The 16,559-nt window shown below is 41.9% G+C and overlaps 1 protein-coding gene across 1 annotated transcript; it reads left to right on the forward strand.

Moving 5' to 3' along the window:
• Window positions 1-3,231: 3,231 nt before the first annotated feature.
• On the forward strand, window positions 3,232-15,073 carry MRPS30 (mitochondrial ribosomal protein S30). The gene is made up of 5 exons (XM_005282184.5): window positions 3,232-3,844; window positions 4,112-4,257; window positions 9,046-9,151; window positions 10,026-10,202; window positions 14,561-15,073. Exons 1-5 carry the CDS (start codon window positions 3,298-3,300, stop codon window positions 14,827-14,829), a joined length of 1,245 nt encoding a protein of 414 aa, XP_005282241.1. The 5' UTR covers window positions 3,232-3,297; the 3' UTR covers window positions 14,830-15,073.
• The last annotated feature ends 1,486 nt before the right edge of the window (window positions 15,074-16,559 follow it).

Below are 16,559 nucleotides of genomic sequence, written 5' to 3' on the forward strand. Positions count from 1 at the left end.
CTAAGGTACAAATTGACCTGGGCTAGATGTCTGGTCTCTTGGGACTGGGAGCAACCTAAATATTTTGTGATCTTTGGTGTATCACTAGTTCCAACTTGTGTGGGTGGCAGGATAGACTGGAATGTCCAAGGGGACTGTCTGTGACTCCATGGAGCTGTATTATGTGCTGCAAGAGCCCCTTCCATGAAGGATATGGGTAATCCACAGAGCAATCATAATCAAGGGTATCTAATACTAGAGAGCCATTGGAATTGTGCTGCCAAGTAGCAGGAGGGAGGATACAGAGCAACCAAGTAGGCACAGGCATCAGCACAGTGTTTGTTCTCCTGCAGATCCTGGTGAACCTGTGGGATCTGATGATGGCCCAAAGCTCCTTCAACAGAGAGACAAAAGCCATGTCCCCAACAAAGTGATATGTGTATCACATTCCAGGGTGCTATCCACACCAATAAGGGGTTGTGTCACGACCTGTCCTGCAAACCTGGGTGCCTCTCAATGCTTTGCTACTGTAGCCCTCAACCTGAGCCCCTCACAAACAGCATACAGAGCACACCCTGAGTGACTGTGTATAGCCACAGCCTGCCAGCAACACTCCAGTCACACTCTGGCTTTCATCACCTTTGGTTACTAATTGCTGGGTGACCCCAACACACTCACAGTCCCAATTTCCCCCCAAAAGTATGTTCTTCACTGTCCAGTCCTCTCCTGGACAGTTCAGATATTATAGGGCCATATCCAACAGTTTGCAGTTTAACTGGAGTTGCCTAAACAGTTCAGTTTAAACACAACACTGGATTAGTTTTGATTGAAGAATAAAACACATTTTAGTTAACTATCAATAGACAGATTTTATGTGAATACAAGTATAAGGCATCAAGTCAGAAATGGTTACAAAAGAAAATAAAGATAAAACACTTTCTAGTAACCTAAACCTTAACAAACTAGACTGGGTTCAAGGTAAATTACTTACCACATGTTGCCAGCAACAAGTCTGACCAAATTTTCAGGCCAGAACTCCTCCCAAAGTCAAAAGGCTGGTTCTTTTGTCTGCTTAGATGAAAGAGAGCATGTGAGAGGGAGAAAAAGAAAGAGAGAATACCTGAGATGTTTTTGCCCCTCATTTTTATAGTCCAGTCACCTTTTGAAATACATTTTCCTGAGGGTTTTACCCTTGGGTAAAGTTCTTTCCTTTTGTGAGGACGGAGACAAGGAGTCTCGTGGTGAAAGAGGTTCCATGTGGTTGTTGGTTAAGTGCAGCTTGATCTGTTCCTGCCCCTTTCCGTTGCCAAAGAACGGCCACTTGATGGGTAATTGCCAAACAATTTTGATGACACCTGGCTAGAGGCGACAGCTTGTCCGTTGTCCGTTTTCCAATTTCCGTTTTCCGATTTCAGATGATGTTCATAACTTTATAGATAATGTTGCTACACACATTTCACTATGGTATTATTGATCAGTGAGATATTAGTTTTCAAATGATTTCTCACAAGGCATATTTTGTGCAGAGATTATTACAATAGTGTGGGATGTGAATACAGGGCAGCACTCAACCCCTTCCCATGATTGTTTGCACAGGAGAGAACAATCCAGCCCCCTATTATTTCTTTGCTTATTCATCCGCATTTTTTAAATATACCACATATTCGTTACGTTATGACATACAAGTGACTTGGGAGATTTTGATTTAGCATCCTTGGAACCCTCCTAAAACAATTTTGTAGCTTGGGGATACTTTCAGAATTGATATTTTTCCTACACAACTTAATCTCTAGAGATGTGCATGATAAATCATTAATATTATGGAGGATAAACTATTTAACTGGCAAAGGTCCTTATATTGTCAAAATAATCTAATCTTCAGATTAGAGTTCACTTTTAAGGATGCCTCAATTGCAATTACAGACATCTCACAAACTTCTGAGTGCCTGGACTGCAGTGGACATGCCATGACTGAAAGATACATGCTTCAGTAGTAAAAGAAAATAAAGTTCTCAAACAAGGGAAAGAGATGACAACTTATTGGATGCAAGACACGTCCCTTAAATTTCTCATACTGTATTATTGTCATAATGTTGTAAACTGAATAGTAACTTGAGAGGAGTATGTTCCTGAAACAAACAAATAAGGACTAGTGATGATAACAAGTTTGCATCTTTGGTCATTATAGGGACAGCCCTGGTGGTCATACTAGGATCTGGGGTGTGGTTCAGAGTCCATGAAAGAGATGGGATCAAGTGGTGATAGCGGAACATGGGAGCATGGTTCAGGGGCCTAAATAGGGATGGGATCTTCCAGTGATAGCAAGATGTGGGAGTGTGGTTCAGGGGCCCATATATGGATGAGAGTCCCCAGTGAGAGTGGGATCACAGGCTGTGGTCCAGGGGCCCATATAGGGCTGGGAGCCCCTGGTCGTAGTGGGATCTGGGGGTATGGTTCACAGTCCAGTCTAGGGATATGAGCCACAGGTTATAGCGGGATTGGGGCAGTGTGGTTCAGAGGCCCATATAGGGATGGGAAACCCCAGTGATACCGGGATCTGGAAGCATGGTTCAGGGGCCAGTTAGGGTGACCAGATGTCCCAATTTTATAGGGACAGTTCTGATTTTTGGATCTTTTTCTTATATAGGTTTCTATTACCTCCCATCCCCAGTCCCGATTTTTCACATTTGCTGTCTGGTCACCCTAGGGCCAGTCGGGGGATGAGAGGCCCCATTTATAGTGGGATCTGGGAGTGTGGTTTAGGGGCCTGTATAGGGATGAGAACCACAAATGCCAGCAGGGTCAGGGGAGGGCTCAGGGGCTCTTTAGAGGTGTGAGGTCCCTGTAGGAAGAGGAGCAGGGGGTCGGGGTCGGGCCCAGGACAGATGGGGAGCGGGGGCTCACAGGCTAGCTAAACGCTCTGTCAGCCCTCAGCCGACCTTGCGGCAGCCCCCATCCCGGTAGCCCTCGCTCTGCATGCTGGGAACTGTAGTCCTCTTTCTCTACGCTGCTCACGTCCAGGGCTCGGCAACGCACAGCAACAAGCCCGCCCGCAAGAAGCATGCGCATAGTGGAAGGACGGAGCTTGCTTCTTCCGCACCCTTGAAAAGGAACCCTCCCTCTTTGACTATTTCCTAGAGCGTCGGGCAAATGAAATGCTTTGATTCAATGACTGGCTCCGCCCTCTTTTCCCCGCGCCTCCCGGTTTCTCAGAGGAACGTTCGGATTGGTGCATTATAGTACCCACGTGACCAATAGTAGCTAATTACTGATGTACACTCTCCTGTCCGTCCCGAGTCTCCTTCCCCCTCTGACAAGATGGCGGCTCCCAGGGGGTGGCGGTTGGTGTGGCAAGGCTGTCGTTTGCTGCACACCGAGCCCTCCGCGGCCCCTCAGCCTCCGGCTCCGCTCTACCCGCCCGTGGTCGCCTCCTACACGGCCAAGAGCAAGTCGGCCAAGCGCCGCCGGCTGGAGTATTTCTACCAGCAGGTGCACGAGGCGCCCTCCATCGCGGAGAAGCTGCGGATCTACGGCCGGCGGCAGCGGCTCAAGTACGTGGTTTACCCGCAGACCTTCTCCCTGAACGCGGACCGCTGGTACCAGAGCTTCACCAAGACTGTCTTCGTGCCGGGGCTGCCCCCCGCGGGAGCGGAGCCGGCGGGACCCGGGCTCCCGGATCTGAGCGAGTTGCGTTCCCTGGCCTGCGACGCGCTCCTGCAGGAGCATTTCTACCAGCGCAAGCGAGAGCGACCCGTCCTCTACCGAGAGCAGCAGCACGTCCCGGCCCCCTTCCTCACCCAACTGGTCTCCTCCCTCACCGCCGCGCTGGGCAGCTGCAACCCGCTGCTCACAACCTCCTGCTTAGGTGGGGCGGGAGGTCGCGTGGAGGGGGGTTGCTGGTGACTAGAGAGGGGCGGGGGGGGGGGCTGGGTGGAAAGTTAGGCCATGGAGTAGAAGAAAAGATTACGCGGCAGTATGTGAAATGCACCTGGGTTATTGTGGGTAATGGTTACATCACTGACTGATTTTTAATGTTGTTTTTTGGGCTGAGGGCTGATGTCCTTTTGCATGTTTTCACCAAGAATACACGGGTGTAATGGGCTGGCTAAAAACAAAACGTGTTTTTTTTCAGATTTAAAACCACAGGTTAACTTCTATTGGGAGCGCGGTGAGACTGTTGTTTGTCGAGGCTATCGAACTGGTAGAATTGATCCAGTGAGATTTCAGATAGATGACAAACCACATATCCAAATCCGTGTGCCAAAACAGCTTCCAGAGGTATGAATGTTTTTAATACTTCTAAAAGTGAATATCAACTGGTACTATATTACAGTAGCATTTAGTATGTAGCATGTATAAAAGTAGCTTCACTGTGCTAGGCAGGATACAGACACCTAGTAAGAGAGTCTCTGCTCTGAACAGTTCACAACATAAATATATTCTGTCTAAAAATCATTGCTTGTTTTTGTTTGATTTTAAATCCAACCAGTCATTTCTCAGGGAAAAACTTTTGTAGACAAACTTAATTTCCTCTATAAAGGTTCGATTGTATTTATAACAATTTTATTTATTCCATGATTTTAGTTATTATTAAAACTGAGTGGGCAATAAAATGGCAGATAAAATTCAATGTTGATAAATGCAAAGTAATGCACATTGGAAAACATAATCCTAACTATATGTACAATACGATGGGGTCTAAATTAACCGTTAACACTCAAGAAAAAGGTTGTGGATGTTTTTCTGAAAACATCTGCTCTGTTAGCTTTTTTGACTGCCACGGCACACAATGTTGAGAACTATTAGGAAAGGTATAGATAATACGACCGAAAATATCCACAACACCACGTATAAATCCATGGTATGTCCACACCTTGAATACTGTGTGCAGTTCTGGTTGCACCATCTCAAAAAAGATAATTTAGAGTTGGAAAAAGTACAGAGAAGGGCAACAAAAATGATGAGAGAATATGGAACATAGGAGGAGAAATTCAAGACTGGGACTATCCAGCTTAGAAAATAGACAATTAAGGGAGATATGATAGAGGTCTATAAAACCATGAATGATGTGGAAAAAAATGAATAAGGAAGTGTTATTACCCCTTCAGATAACACAAAGACCCAGGAGTCACCCAATTAAATTAATAGACGGTAGGCTTAAAAGAAATATAAGGAAGTACTTCTTCACACAGTGCACAGTCAACCTGTGGAATTGATTGCCAGGGAATGTTATAAAGGCCAAAAGTATAACTGGGTTCAAAAAATAATTAGATAAGTTCATGGAGGGTAGGTCCATCAATGGCTATTAGCCCAGATGGTGAGGGATGCAACCCCATGCTCTGGGTGCCCCATAACTTCTGGGACTGGATTTCAGGGGGATGGTAAATTGCCCCATTCTGTTCTTTCCCTCTGAGGCAACTGGCACTGGCTATTATCAGACCAATGGTCTGACCCAGTATGGTCATTCTTATGTTCTTGTTTGAGTTACACAGTATACTATGTGCTGTCCAAAGGTAGGTAGATATTGATGAAATGGTATCGTGTTAGTCCCTATCAGCAAAAACAAAGAGGAGTCCTTGTGGCACCTTGGAGACTAACAAATTTATTTGGGCATAAGCTTTCGTGGGCTATAACTCACTTCATCAGATGCATGGAGTTATAGCCCACGAAAGCTTATGCCTAAATAAATTTGTTAGTCTCCAAGGTGCCACAAGGACTCCTCGTTGTTTTTATTTTCATACATATTACAAATCAAGTGGAAAATCAGAAGTCAGTACCTTTTGTTCTCTAAATGCACAGATGAGATGGGAGCCATTTTTAAATGGGAAAGAAGGGTGAGAGGGAGAGGAGGTTTTGGGCAATAAAAAGGTAAAAAAAAAATGCTTATAAGGAATAATGCATGTGTACATTTGAGCTCTCTTCCCCTTCATAATCGGGCCCATCTGCACTTGGCTAGTGGAATTGTCTTGACTCCAGAAGATTGTCAAATAGCTCCTGGGTCACTGCAAGGTTTAAATTTCCCTCCAGTCTTCTCTCCCTTTGTGCACTGAATGGATCTTTGCATCAGGCCCCGGCAAAGTATTCAGTCACGTGTGGCATGCTGGTGGAGTCCATGCCAAGTATGACATGCTATAAGCATCAGGTATATGGGAGGCCCCAGATTTGCTGTTGCCCTCCCTTACATTCTGATATGCCTCCTGAAATTTCTTCACTTTCATGTGGTACTGCTGCTCATCCCTGTCGGGCCCCGATTTCAGCACCCCACTTGCCCTTGTAATCTGTACACAGATGTCTGTGTGTGTCTACACTTCAATTAAAAACCTGTGGCTGGCCCGTGCTAGCTGACTAAGGCTAAGGGCCTGTTTAATTGTGGTGTTGACTTTAAGGATAAGGGTCAGGCTGTAGCCTGGGACCCTCCAGCCCAAGCCTGAACATCTACACTGCAATTAAACTGCCCCTTAGCATGAGCCTGGGTCAGCTAAGTCACAGGTTTTTAAGTCACAGGACATTATAGACATACCCTAAATTTCTTCGGCTGTTCCTTAGCTGGGCTTGCACAGTCTCTTCTCCCCAGAGGCTGTGGCGATCCATGACACTTTTCCTACTCCAGACAGGAGTACATCTAGTATCTCTGTGTATGCTTGGAGCCAGCATGATTGGATGCTCACAACAGTGGGACAGTAGGTGTTCTCACCATAATGGGCAATCAGGAAAAGGCTGGGGGTTTTAAAGGGTGGGGACAGACTTCTGGTGTCAGTGACCCCAGGCAGTGGAGTTCAAAATTGCGATTGGAGAAGTCACTGGTGCGAGCACAAGGGCAAATTGTGAGACAGCTGCCAGTTGACTGTTAAGGTCGTCATAGGTAATGTCTACACTTGCACTGCGTTTACAGATGTAGGTCGACTGTGGCTCTGCTTCATTCCGGGAAAGTGGCATTGCATCACTGTAATGGGGCATTTATATGTGCAGAAGATAGTTTTGCACTTGTCAACACATAAATTTAAGTCGAAAAAAGTCAGCCTAACTTTGTAGCGTTGAACAAGCCATAGGTAAGGGCTTGTTCTTAATGTCATGAAGTGTATGTGTCCGTTCACTATGAATTCTTAGAATGTTTTTAGTCAGTTTTTTGGTACTATTTACATCCTCTTTACATTCTGCATGTGTACAGCATGCATAGAAGCTTGTACTGGTAGAGTCTAGCCACTGGCTTTTGTAGCTTCTTCTTTTGTCAGCAGGTTCCGCCTTTGCCAGTCTAGGTGGGACTACAATTTTTCCTTTTTTTTTTAAATCCCCAAGACATGAGAGAAAGCAGTGAATCTGGATTGTGTTCTGAATGAGGGGGGGACTGAGTCATTGGAAATGAATGAGAGAATGAATATGTAGATAAAGTGAGCAGAGTTGAAAGGGAGGGAGAGGTTGCATCTAAAGTTTAAACTTGAATTCTGTAATTCCAAGCATAAACATAATACAGACGAATCACTGGTGTTGGCATATAGCTTACCAAATTTTTGAAAGCTGAGCTGCCTCTTCAAGAAAATGAAACCGATTGCACACCCCTAACCTTTCCATGATAGCAGGGCAACATGGGGGAAACATGCACATCTTTCTTTTGTGCCCCTGCCAGCTAGTCCTGTGTGCTTCTTCAGGATGCCGTGCTTTGCACTTTGACCATTTTAAAGTTTCTGTTAATTTGGTTGTGCACTTTGCCAAGGTTGAGACTGCTAGATAGGATTAAACTGAGTGACACTAAATGTGAAAATCAGAGTTTTTAGTGTCAGGTGATAAACTTGATGCCCTTACAGGTAGGCAATGTAGCTTTGTACATTCTTTAAAATGCTTTTTCTTTGACTATTGGTTTTAACAAGTTTTCCTCTAAAGGCTTTCTTCTTCTAAATCGTGAGGTAGGGTAATTGAAAATAACAGGTAGACAAAGAGTGAAATCTAGTTAAATATAGAATAAACTTCCAATCGTTAAATAACAGCACATACAGTACTGTAGATGTGTGTGATTAATTATCTTTATACTGGGGGTTCATCTATTTTCAGAGAAGTTTTAGGGAACTTTAAAAAAAAATAGCACTTTGCTTAACCTCTATTCTACTTTTGTGAGGCATTCAGCAATGCTGTATACAAAACACATTATGTTGGGTAAGACTTTCTTAGAATTTACTACTAGGGAAAGATTCTTCTGTTCATCCTCCCCGCCCTCACCCCAAAAATATATGGGTGGGGGAAATATATATATGTGTGTGTGTGTGTGGAAATCAGTGTATACTGAGGTTACCACCCTTTGGAGGAAGCCTCACTAGCAATCATATGGTCACTGCTAAATTCAGTGGCATGACTGAAAGTTTTAGTTCCGTATATTTTATTTAGATTTTCTATAACTTGCCAAAGAAAACATACACCAAGATTTTCAAAAATGACTATTGACTTTTTTGCTTGGGTGCTCAACTTTTGAGTCCTCTTTCAGAGGATGCATGTTTGGCATTCTTAAAATTGGGCTACTCAAGGCATCTTGAGTTGGGCACCCAAAATGATTGGCTAGTTGCTTTTGAAAAAACAGAATTGCAAAATACTATAACCATGTTGTATTGAATGGGAGGATAAAGGTCCAACACAAAATGCTGTTAATTAAGCTTTGGTGGTGTTTTTGTGTTTTGTGTCCTCCCCCTCTCTCCCCCCTCCCCTGGGCAAAAAGTGGGAAATGCCATTTTCTATCAGTGGGAAGTGGTGCTAACCAACAATTGTCCAGGCTCTGGCACTTGAGTCCTTCCTGTTCTACACAACATATTTCTCTTTTGCTGCAGGAGATTCACGGTCTCTTCGACAAACATACTATCTTGTTGGTTTCTCTCTCGGAACAGGATCAAAGTTTTATTCAAGACCGTAAAATGGATGTTGAACTTGATGAGAATTCCTTAGGTGTTCGGATGGCTGTTCAAACAAATCTTTCTTAAGAATCAAAATATTGTTATCAATGTAGTATGTAATAATACTGAGATCAAAAACATTCTATGACTTGCTGAACTGATTTTCTTTCTTTCTCTCTCTCGTTCCTTCAAGTTTGTACCATTAGATTATTCAGACCCTGGAGAAGTTCCTGTTATTAATCACAAACCAGACAAACTTCCATTGTTCAAAAGACAGTATGATAACAAGGTATTTATAGGTAAGATTTTCCTAGCGATAGGAATATAGTTACGGTGTAGAAGTACTAAAGAATAGTACACTTTTGAAAATGGCTTATTGCAGAAGCCAATTTCAAAATCTGTCTAATGGCATTTATAACTGTGGTGCTATACTTTGCTGAACATTAATTAATAAAATAAGACTGGGTGTAGTCAGTAAAACACTTAAAACTGTGATAAAGTGACACACATTTGACACTTCATATTTCAGAAGGAGTCATTTAAGTCTTGATCTGAAAATATTTGATTCAATATGCAGAATGTTTTCTGAATGGGTCATTGGGCCTTATAAGGATTTTGTTCTTTCCTTTTCTTTTGGTTCCAAGGGGGCTCAGATAGCTTTACTCATAAAGAGGCTGTTGCTTCTCTATAATAAACCAGATACCTGCACAGTCAGGGCCAAGCTCACCATTATTCTCCTACAGCCCAGAAAAATATGCTTCTTACCACTTTTGCTACAGAAGATCAGTTACCTGTCAGCTTTAAAAGGAGCCTTCTGGTCTTTCTAAACAACATCCAGTCAATGAAGGGGAAAGAGGCAAAACCCCTTTAATTTCAGTGGGCGCAAGATTGGACCAGAACTAGCAAATTATTAACTTTAATTTCAGTGTCTTTTCTCCAATTATAGCCAGCAAGTGAGTTGATAAGGAGACTTAGTCTTTTGAACTAGAGGAAACCAAAAAAAGTCAAAATTTCAAATCAAGCTAACTTTTTTTAAATAATTTGTTACTTTGATGGGCAGAAGTCAGAATAATAGAGATGACAGAAATATTGTTTTTTCCTTAACCTCTGATGCTGCCTATAACGTTTGATTTTTAAAGTGGCTTTTAACTTTTCTCCTTTTTATGAATTCAGGATCAAAAGTGGCAGATCCATGCAGCTATGGTCATACGCAATTTCATTTGATTCCTGATAAACTGAAAAGGGAGCGATTATTAAAAGCAAACCTTGCTGATCAAATTGAAGTAACTTATCGAGCTAATGGTATTGCAAGTCTCTTTGCTTGGACTGCAGCACAAGCTATGTATCAAGGTGAGGCAAAACTTCTAGCTTGATTGCTAGCCATTTATAGATGTAAGACAAACTTCTTTCTGCCTTTCCTTTTATCTTCCATTTGTGTTTTGTGGTTTTCTTTCTGTGTAGAACGGGTCTTGATTTCATTATTGAAACTTAAATGAGCCAATTAAAGTATGTATATGAGAGATATTATACAAATTCTTTAAAACAAGACCCTTAAGTCTGTGTAAAGTGCTTGAAGAGTAGGCGAAAAGAATCACACCAAAGTTTTCGGGGCTCTTCTTGGGGGAGGGGCATGTCAAACTGAGATTAATCAAGTGTAATTCACAAACAAAGCGATCATTCTGTCAGTCCTCATCAAAGGAAACCTACACAGCCCTTTCAAAAGATGAGCATGGAAGCTTAAATTCATTACTCGGCTAGACACTCAAAATCATGGACTGGACAGAGTCGCACTGGATTTATGGCTTATTATAACTATCTGTAACCCCCTTTTTCTGTGCTATGACTGCAGAGGTGTTAATGGGCCACTCTGCCTTGAATGGTCCCTTACAATCTGTGATAACTACTTATGCTAAACAATCTGTTCCACTATTTTGCTGTGATGCTGGGAGTACCTTTCTAAGGGTACGTCTTCACTTACCGGAAGGTCCGGCGGCAGGCAGTCTATGTTCTGGGATCGATTTATCACGTCTGGTTAAGACGCGATAAATCGATCCCGGATCGAGCCCGGAAGTGCTCACCGTCGACGCCGGTACTCCAGCTCGCCGAGAGGAGTACGCGGCATCGGCGGGGGGGGGCCTTCCTGCCGCGTCTGGACCCGCGGTAAGTTCGGACTAAGGTACTTCGAATTCAGCTACGTTATTAACGTAGCTGAATTTGCGTACCTTAGTCCGAAGTGGGGGCTTAGTGGGGACCAGGCCCTAGACCTGAAGAAGAGCTCTGTGTACCTTGGAAGCTTGTCTCTCTCACCAACAGAAGTTCATTCAATAAAAGATATCTCACCTGCTTTGTCTTTCTAAACATTTCCATTGGTATTTTTTCATTACTTTAACTGGATTTTAAAAAAAAATCCTAGAAAAAGGGAGCGGTAAAGAAAAAATGAAATGCAATGTTGGATCTCAGTCCTCTGACTTCTTTAATTTCTGTTTAATCCTGTCTTGATCGAGAGAGTTAAAAGGAGTTATATACATCAAACCAAATATTTACAAATCAGTAGTTGGCAATATAAAATGTCTAAAAAGTATTAAATCTTATGTTTTGAGATAATGTTCTAGGAGTAATTAAAATGGCAGTAGCAAATAACCAACTTGCTTAATCGTGTCAACCAGCTCATGGATTTAAAGTAAGTGGGTCCTCTGCCTTGAACAAAAGGCTTTTAAAGGCCTTGGTCTTAAACGGGCAAGGTGGTGCCCTGGGCCTGGGTGATACTCTGTCACCTTCCTTCCCTTTATAGAATATCAGGGTTGGAAGGGACCTCAGGAGGTCATCTAGTCCAACCCCCTGCTCCAGGCAGGACCAATCCCCAGACAGATTTTTGCCCCAGATCCCTAAATGGCCCCCTCAAGGATTGAACTCACAACCCTGGGTTTAGCAGGCCAATGCTCAAACCGCTGAGCTAGCCCTCCTCCCTATGCAAAGCCCCGATAGAGAGAGCATCTGTTGTTTTCTCATTTTCATTGCTGCCAGGCCAAGTTGTCCTGTTATGGAATCTAATAAAGTTGTGACCACTTATAAGAAAAATCCAGATGTTTCTATCTCATTGGTCCCTGCCATGCTATATCATCTGTGAAACTGAAGTCAATAAAATGACTGTAAGAGCATCAGGGAGAGGTGTCTTGATGGGAAATGGGTACTTCAACTTTGGTTTAATTAAACTAAGTATTGATGCAGAGTTAATATTATTTAAAAAAAAATTAAAAAGTTCAGCCCAGTAGTTATGAAATGTATCTGAGTTACTCTTTAAATAGAGGGCCTTTCCCCTTGCTAATCGGTCATGCTTCTAACAGAACTAAAGAAAATTATTGTTTAATGCATATTAGGTTAGAACTGAAGACTTGCTGCAGCCTGACGCCCTGGGTGGCAGGGATCAGGTTACAGGCCCCCTGCATGGGTCTGAAGCCTTTGGGCTTTGAATGTAGCCCCCTGGCCTGGGGCAAGGTGGTGCTTGGGATTTAGTCCACCACCACCACCACCACCTGGGGTGGCGGGCCTCAGGTGGGTTTAGGCTTCAATCCCCCCGCCTGGGGGTCATGTAGTAATTTTTGTTGTCAGAAGGGGGTCATGGTGCAATGAAGTTTGAGAACCCCTGACCTAGACAAACTCACTTTGGCACACCTGAAGTTTCAAATGCTTAATTTTCGTATTCCGTTGGGTACCTGTATATATCTTTTAAAGCTAAAACTAGCTGAGTTTTTCCATAATTTAATCAAGCTGCTTTTGCAGTTTACCCTTTGGCACCAATCTATCCTGTATTAGTGAACAATTCCAATCTTGCTATCTGAATCAGCAAAAATTATGAAATGTATAGAATATTAAATGGCACTTATTAATATGTGTACAATTATTTTTGGTATTTTTTAGGTTAAAATATGTAGTCTATACATTAGTTTTTTGGCTGTGGTATATGATAGTAAGCAGCTGAAATCAGTATTCAAAAAATGGGGTGTTATAGTGCAATTTTGGCAGTTAAATTCTACTCTCTGTTCGGTGCATATAAATCAATTTCTCTCATACAAATCTTCATGGAAGGTGAAATTTGATTATAAGCCAGTTTACTATGCAATAGGGTGAACTGTTTTTGAAAGCAGCCTCATGAGCTTGTATTGTACATTATAATGAAACACAAAAGATGAACAGTTGCTATGGGGATCAAGCTAATGGTTTTATCCTGAACTAGTAAACATTACAGGCACATGAAATCTAATGTTCTTACTCTAGCACTTGGCCTTTCAGATATGCCCTGTGCTAAATTCTAACAGTGTATATGTAAAGAAATAATGCCCAATATACTTGCATAATATCAGAGACTAGAGATTTTTTTAATCCAAGACAGATTACAAAAAGTAGACCTACATATTGATCATTAGTATTGCACTACTTGTATCTGATCAAAATAATAGTAAATAAAAAACCTAATTGTTGAGAAGTAGAGATACAGTGTATATTTGAGCAAACTCTCATATTCACGATCTGTACAATTCTAATTCCATAAAGGATTTATAAATATTAAATGAGACCTCAGCTGGAAAGAAGAGAAGGTTCAAGAGAACTTAATTCACTTAGCTATAAATGCCATTAGCTAATAGCTAGCTTCTGGTAGTGGAAGCAATTTCTGAAGTAATGACACTGTTTAGGTCACAGTGATGTAAATCCCCTAATTAATACATCTGTATAAAACAAGAAGAAGATGGTTTTGCGTCAAATTGTACATGTGAAATAGCATATGCTAATCACATGTGATCCCAAACTTCTCTTTTTTTGTGGTGTACCTATAACACTGAAATTGATGGTCTCATCTTTACAAGTCAATTAGAATCTTAGTGACACTGATGTATAAGACTGTAACATTTGTTTTCATTCTCTGACTCTACTGGGTTATTTTATAATTTTAGTAGAGAGCATTGCTTAAGGAAGCGTATGTATTCAATGTTTGTGCTGTAAGTACAGTTCTCTACATATGCTATTGTGCATGCACAACAACATGATATAGTATAAAAGGAGAACCATTTTGTTTGGTCCAATAAAAGATTTAGCTTGTCTCTCTAACCATTTTATTCAGCATTCAACAGTAATGGTGTATTAAACTTGAATGAACAGCACATATTCATCACAACAATTCAAGAATAAGTGCATTCCCTTATGGATAAAGTCATTTCACCGTAAGAGGATTTATGGAAAATTCAGTTATCCTCTAAATAAAAGGTGCTGCGCTGCCAAAGGTCAGATTCCTCCCTCCCCACCCCCCAAAAAAAAAGTGTCTGCAGGGCACACCAAATGTGTGGTGCTGTACATTGTATCTAATTTTAAACATGCCATTTTGTGCAAGATGGGTAACCTTTGCTGGCAGGCTCAGTTCCATGAGAATCCATGTGCATTGAACAGGTTAGTTTTGTGTTCAGATTTGTGAGCATATACATTAACATAATTTTGAAAGTGGTCCTTGAGGTATGTGACCTAAAACTTTTCTTGGGGGTGGGTGAGGTGAGGATGTCGTTAGATTATTATGTAAAATGTTATGACTGAACAATCTAAAACTATCTTGCTCCTTGAGGATAAGCAGTTTAGGTTTGTAACTGTCTGTATTTCAAGTCCCTGTGCCAATATGAATATTACTTATGTCTTGTGTAACTAGGGTGTAATTTCATTTACAGGATTCTGGTGTGAGGCAGATGTGACCCGTCCCTTTGTATCGCAGGCTGTGATCACAGATGGAAAATACTTTGCTTTCTTTTGTTATCAGCTGAATACCTTAGCACTAACTGTACAAGCTGATCAAAATAACCCTCGGAAGAATATCTGTTGGGGAACAGAAAGTAAGCCCTTATATGAAGCTGTGGAAGGCAATAACGTAAAAGGTTTTAATGATGAAATTCTGCTTCAGTTAGTTCAGTTTCTGCTAAACAGACCAGAGCAATTGTAAATTAGGCTACCAAAGGGCTCTGTTTAAATGCTTTGGCTTCATCGGAAGTCAAATGAAATATGATGTGGAATGGTTCTTCATGCTTATTCAAGGATTGCTCTGTGTGTGCGCACACACACATATACATCTGACTAAATATTACTGTAAACAATAATGTATTGTGATCTCTTGTGGGGCTTATTCCCACACAATCACCAAAATATGTGGTGTTGTACATCGAAAATAAACATATAGAATAACTTAATGCCTTTTGTATACTTGTATTTGAAGTAAGGTACCTTGATTTTTAAATAGATCCAAAAAAAATGACCTGGATTCTGTATTTCAACAAACTGAGATTTCCTCATGCAAACTTGATGGGCAATAGAACAGTGTTGTCCATGTAGACTGTAAACTCCTTGGAAGACGGAGTCTCAACACAATTGAAGTACTTATACAACTTGATAGTGGTTTTTGCACAAGTTTTCTGATGACACGCTGTAACTTCATCTTGTAAAATCTTTTCTAATGCTGAAGCATTGTTTTAGCTATGACTTCAGGGGAGGGGTTAGAAGTCAGTAAGCGGGTAGGTTTCTTTTCAAGTAATTGATTTGTCCTCTGGAATAATTTACACAAGACTACATGAACTCTGGTTAACTTTTTACTGTTAAGTACTTCCTTTTTACAGAGTTGAGTCCACAGGTTTCATAGTTTCCCAGGCCAGAAGGGACCATTGTGATCATCTAGTCTGACCTCCGGTATAAGACAAGCCATAGAACTTCCACAAATTAATTCCTAGAGTAGGGATCGGCAACCTTTGGCACGTGGCCCATCAGGGAAAGCTGCTGGCAGGCCGGGACAGTTTGTTTGGCTGAACCTGCGGATGCTGCAGGTAATCGGAGCTCCCACTGGCAGCAGTTCGCCCTTCCAGGCCAATGGGTGCTGCGGGAAGCGGCATGGGGCGAGACATTCCAAAGGTTGCCGATCCCTGTCTTTTAGAAAAACCATCTAATCTTGATTTTACAATTGTCAGTGATGGAGAATCCACCACAGCCCTTGTCATTGTCTGTCTGTCTTTTTCCTTTACGCCACTTTTACTGGTGAGGGTTGTGGCAGCAGTAGGAAGGACCAGACCTCCCTTTCCTCCGCAATAGGTTCCAGCTCCTTTTGGGGGATTCCCCAGTGTTCCCAGGCCATCTGGAAGATTTTATCCCTCCAGTGTGTCCTGGGTCAGCTTCAGGATCTCTTCCCAGTGGGATGTACCCAGTAGAATTCCAAAGGAAACCTCCCAGGGGGCATCCTTATCAGGTGCCAGAACCACCTCAGCTGGCTCCTCTCAATCCAGAGCAGTAGTGGCTCTACTCCCAGGCTCTCCTAAATAGCTGAGCTCCTCTTTCATGGTCTTTACAACTGGCATTTCATAAGGAATTAAGAAAAACTGACAAACAGTAGGTGGCACTGTTTACCATTCTGTTTCAGAAGAAGAAATGAAATTGTCTTTGCCTTAGATTTTTTCACTGATTAGCAAAGCTGAGACAAATCATAAATATGCACAGTAGTCTCCAGCACATTAGATCACTTACTGAAACAAAATAACTTACCTGTAGAATGGCATTAATCTTTCCATTTGTACTTGTCTGATCCATAGTATTTAAGAGTGAAATACACTGACAATGAAGGAAATCTCTAGTATTGTTGAAAGTGGGAATATATAACTGCTAAATGTTTAAATCTAGAACATCAGAAACTGC

The sequence above is a fragment of the Chrysemys picta genome, chromosome 6 (assembly GCF_011386835.1).
Source record: "Chrysemys picta bellii isolate R12L10 chromosome 6, ASM1138683v2, whole genome shotgun sequence".
NCBI classification, from domain to species: Eukaryota; Metazoa; Chordata; order Testudines; family Emydidae; genus Chrysemys; species Chrysemys picta.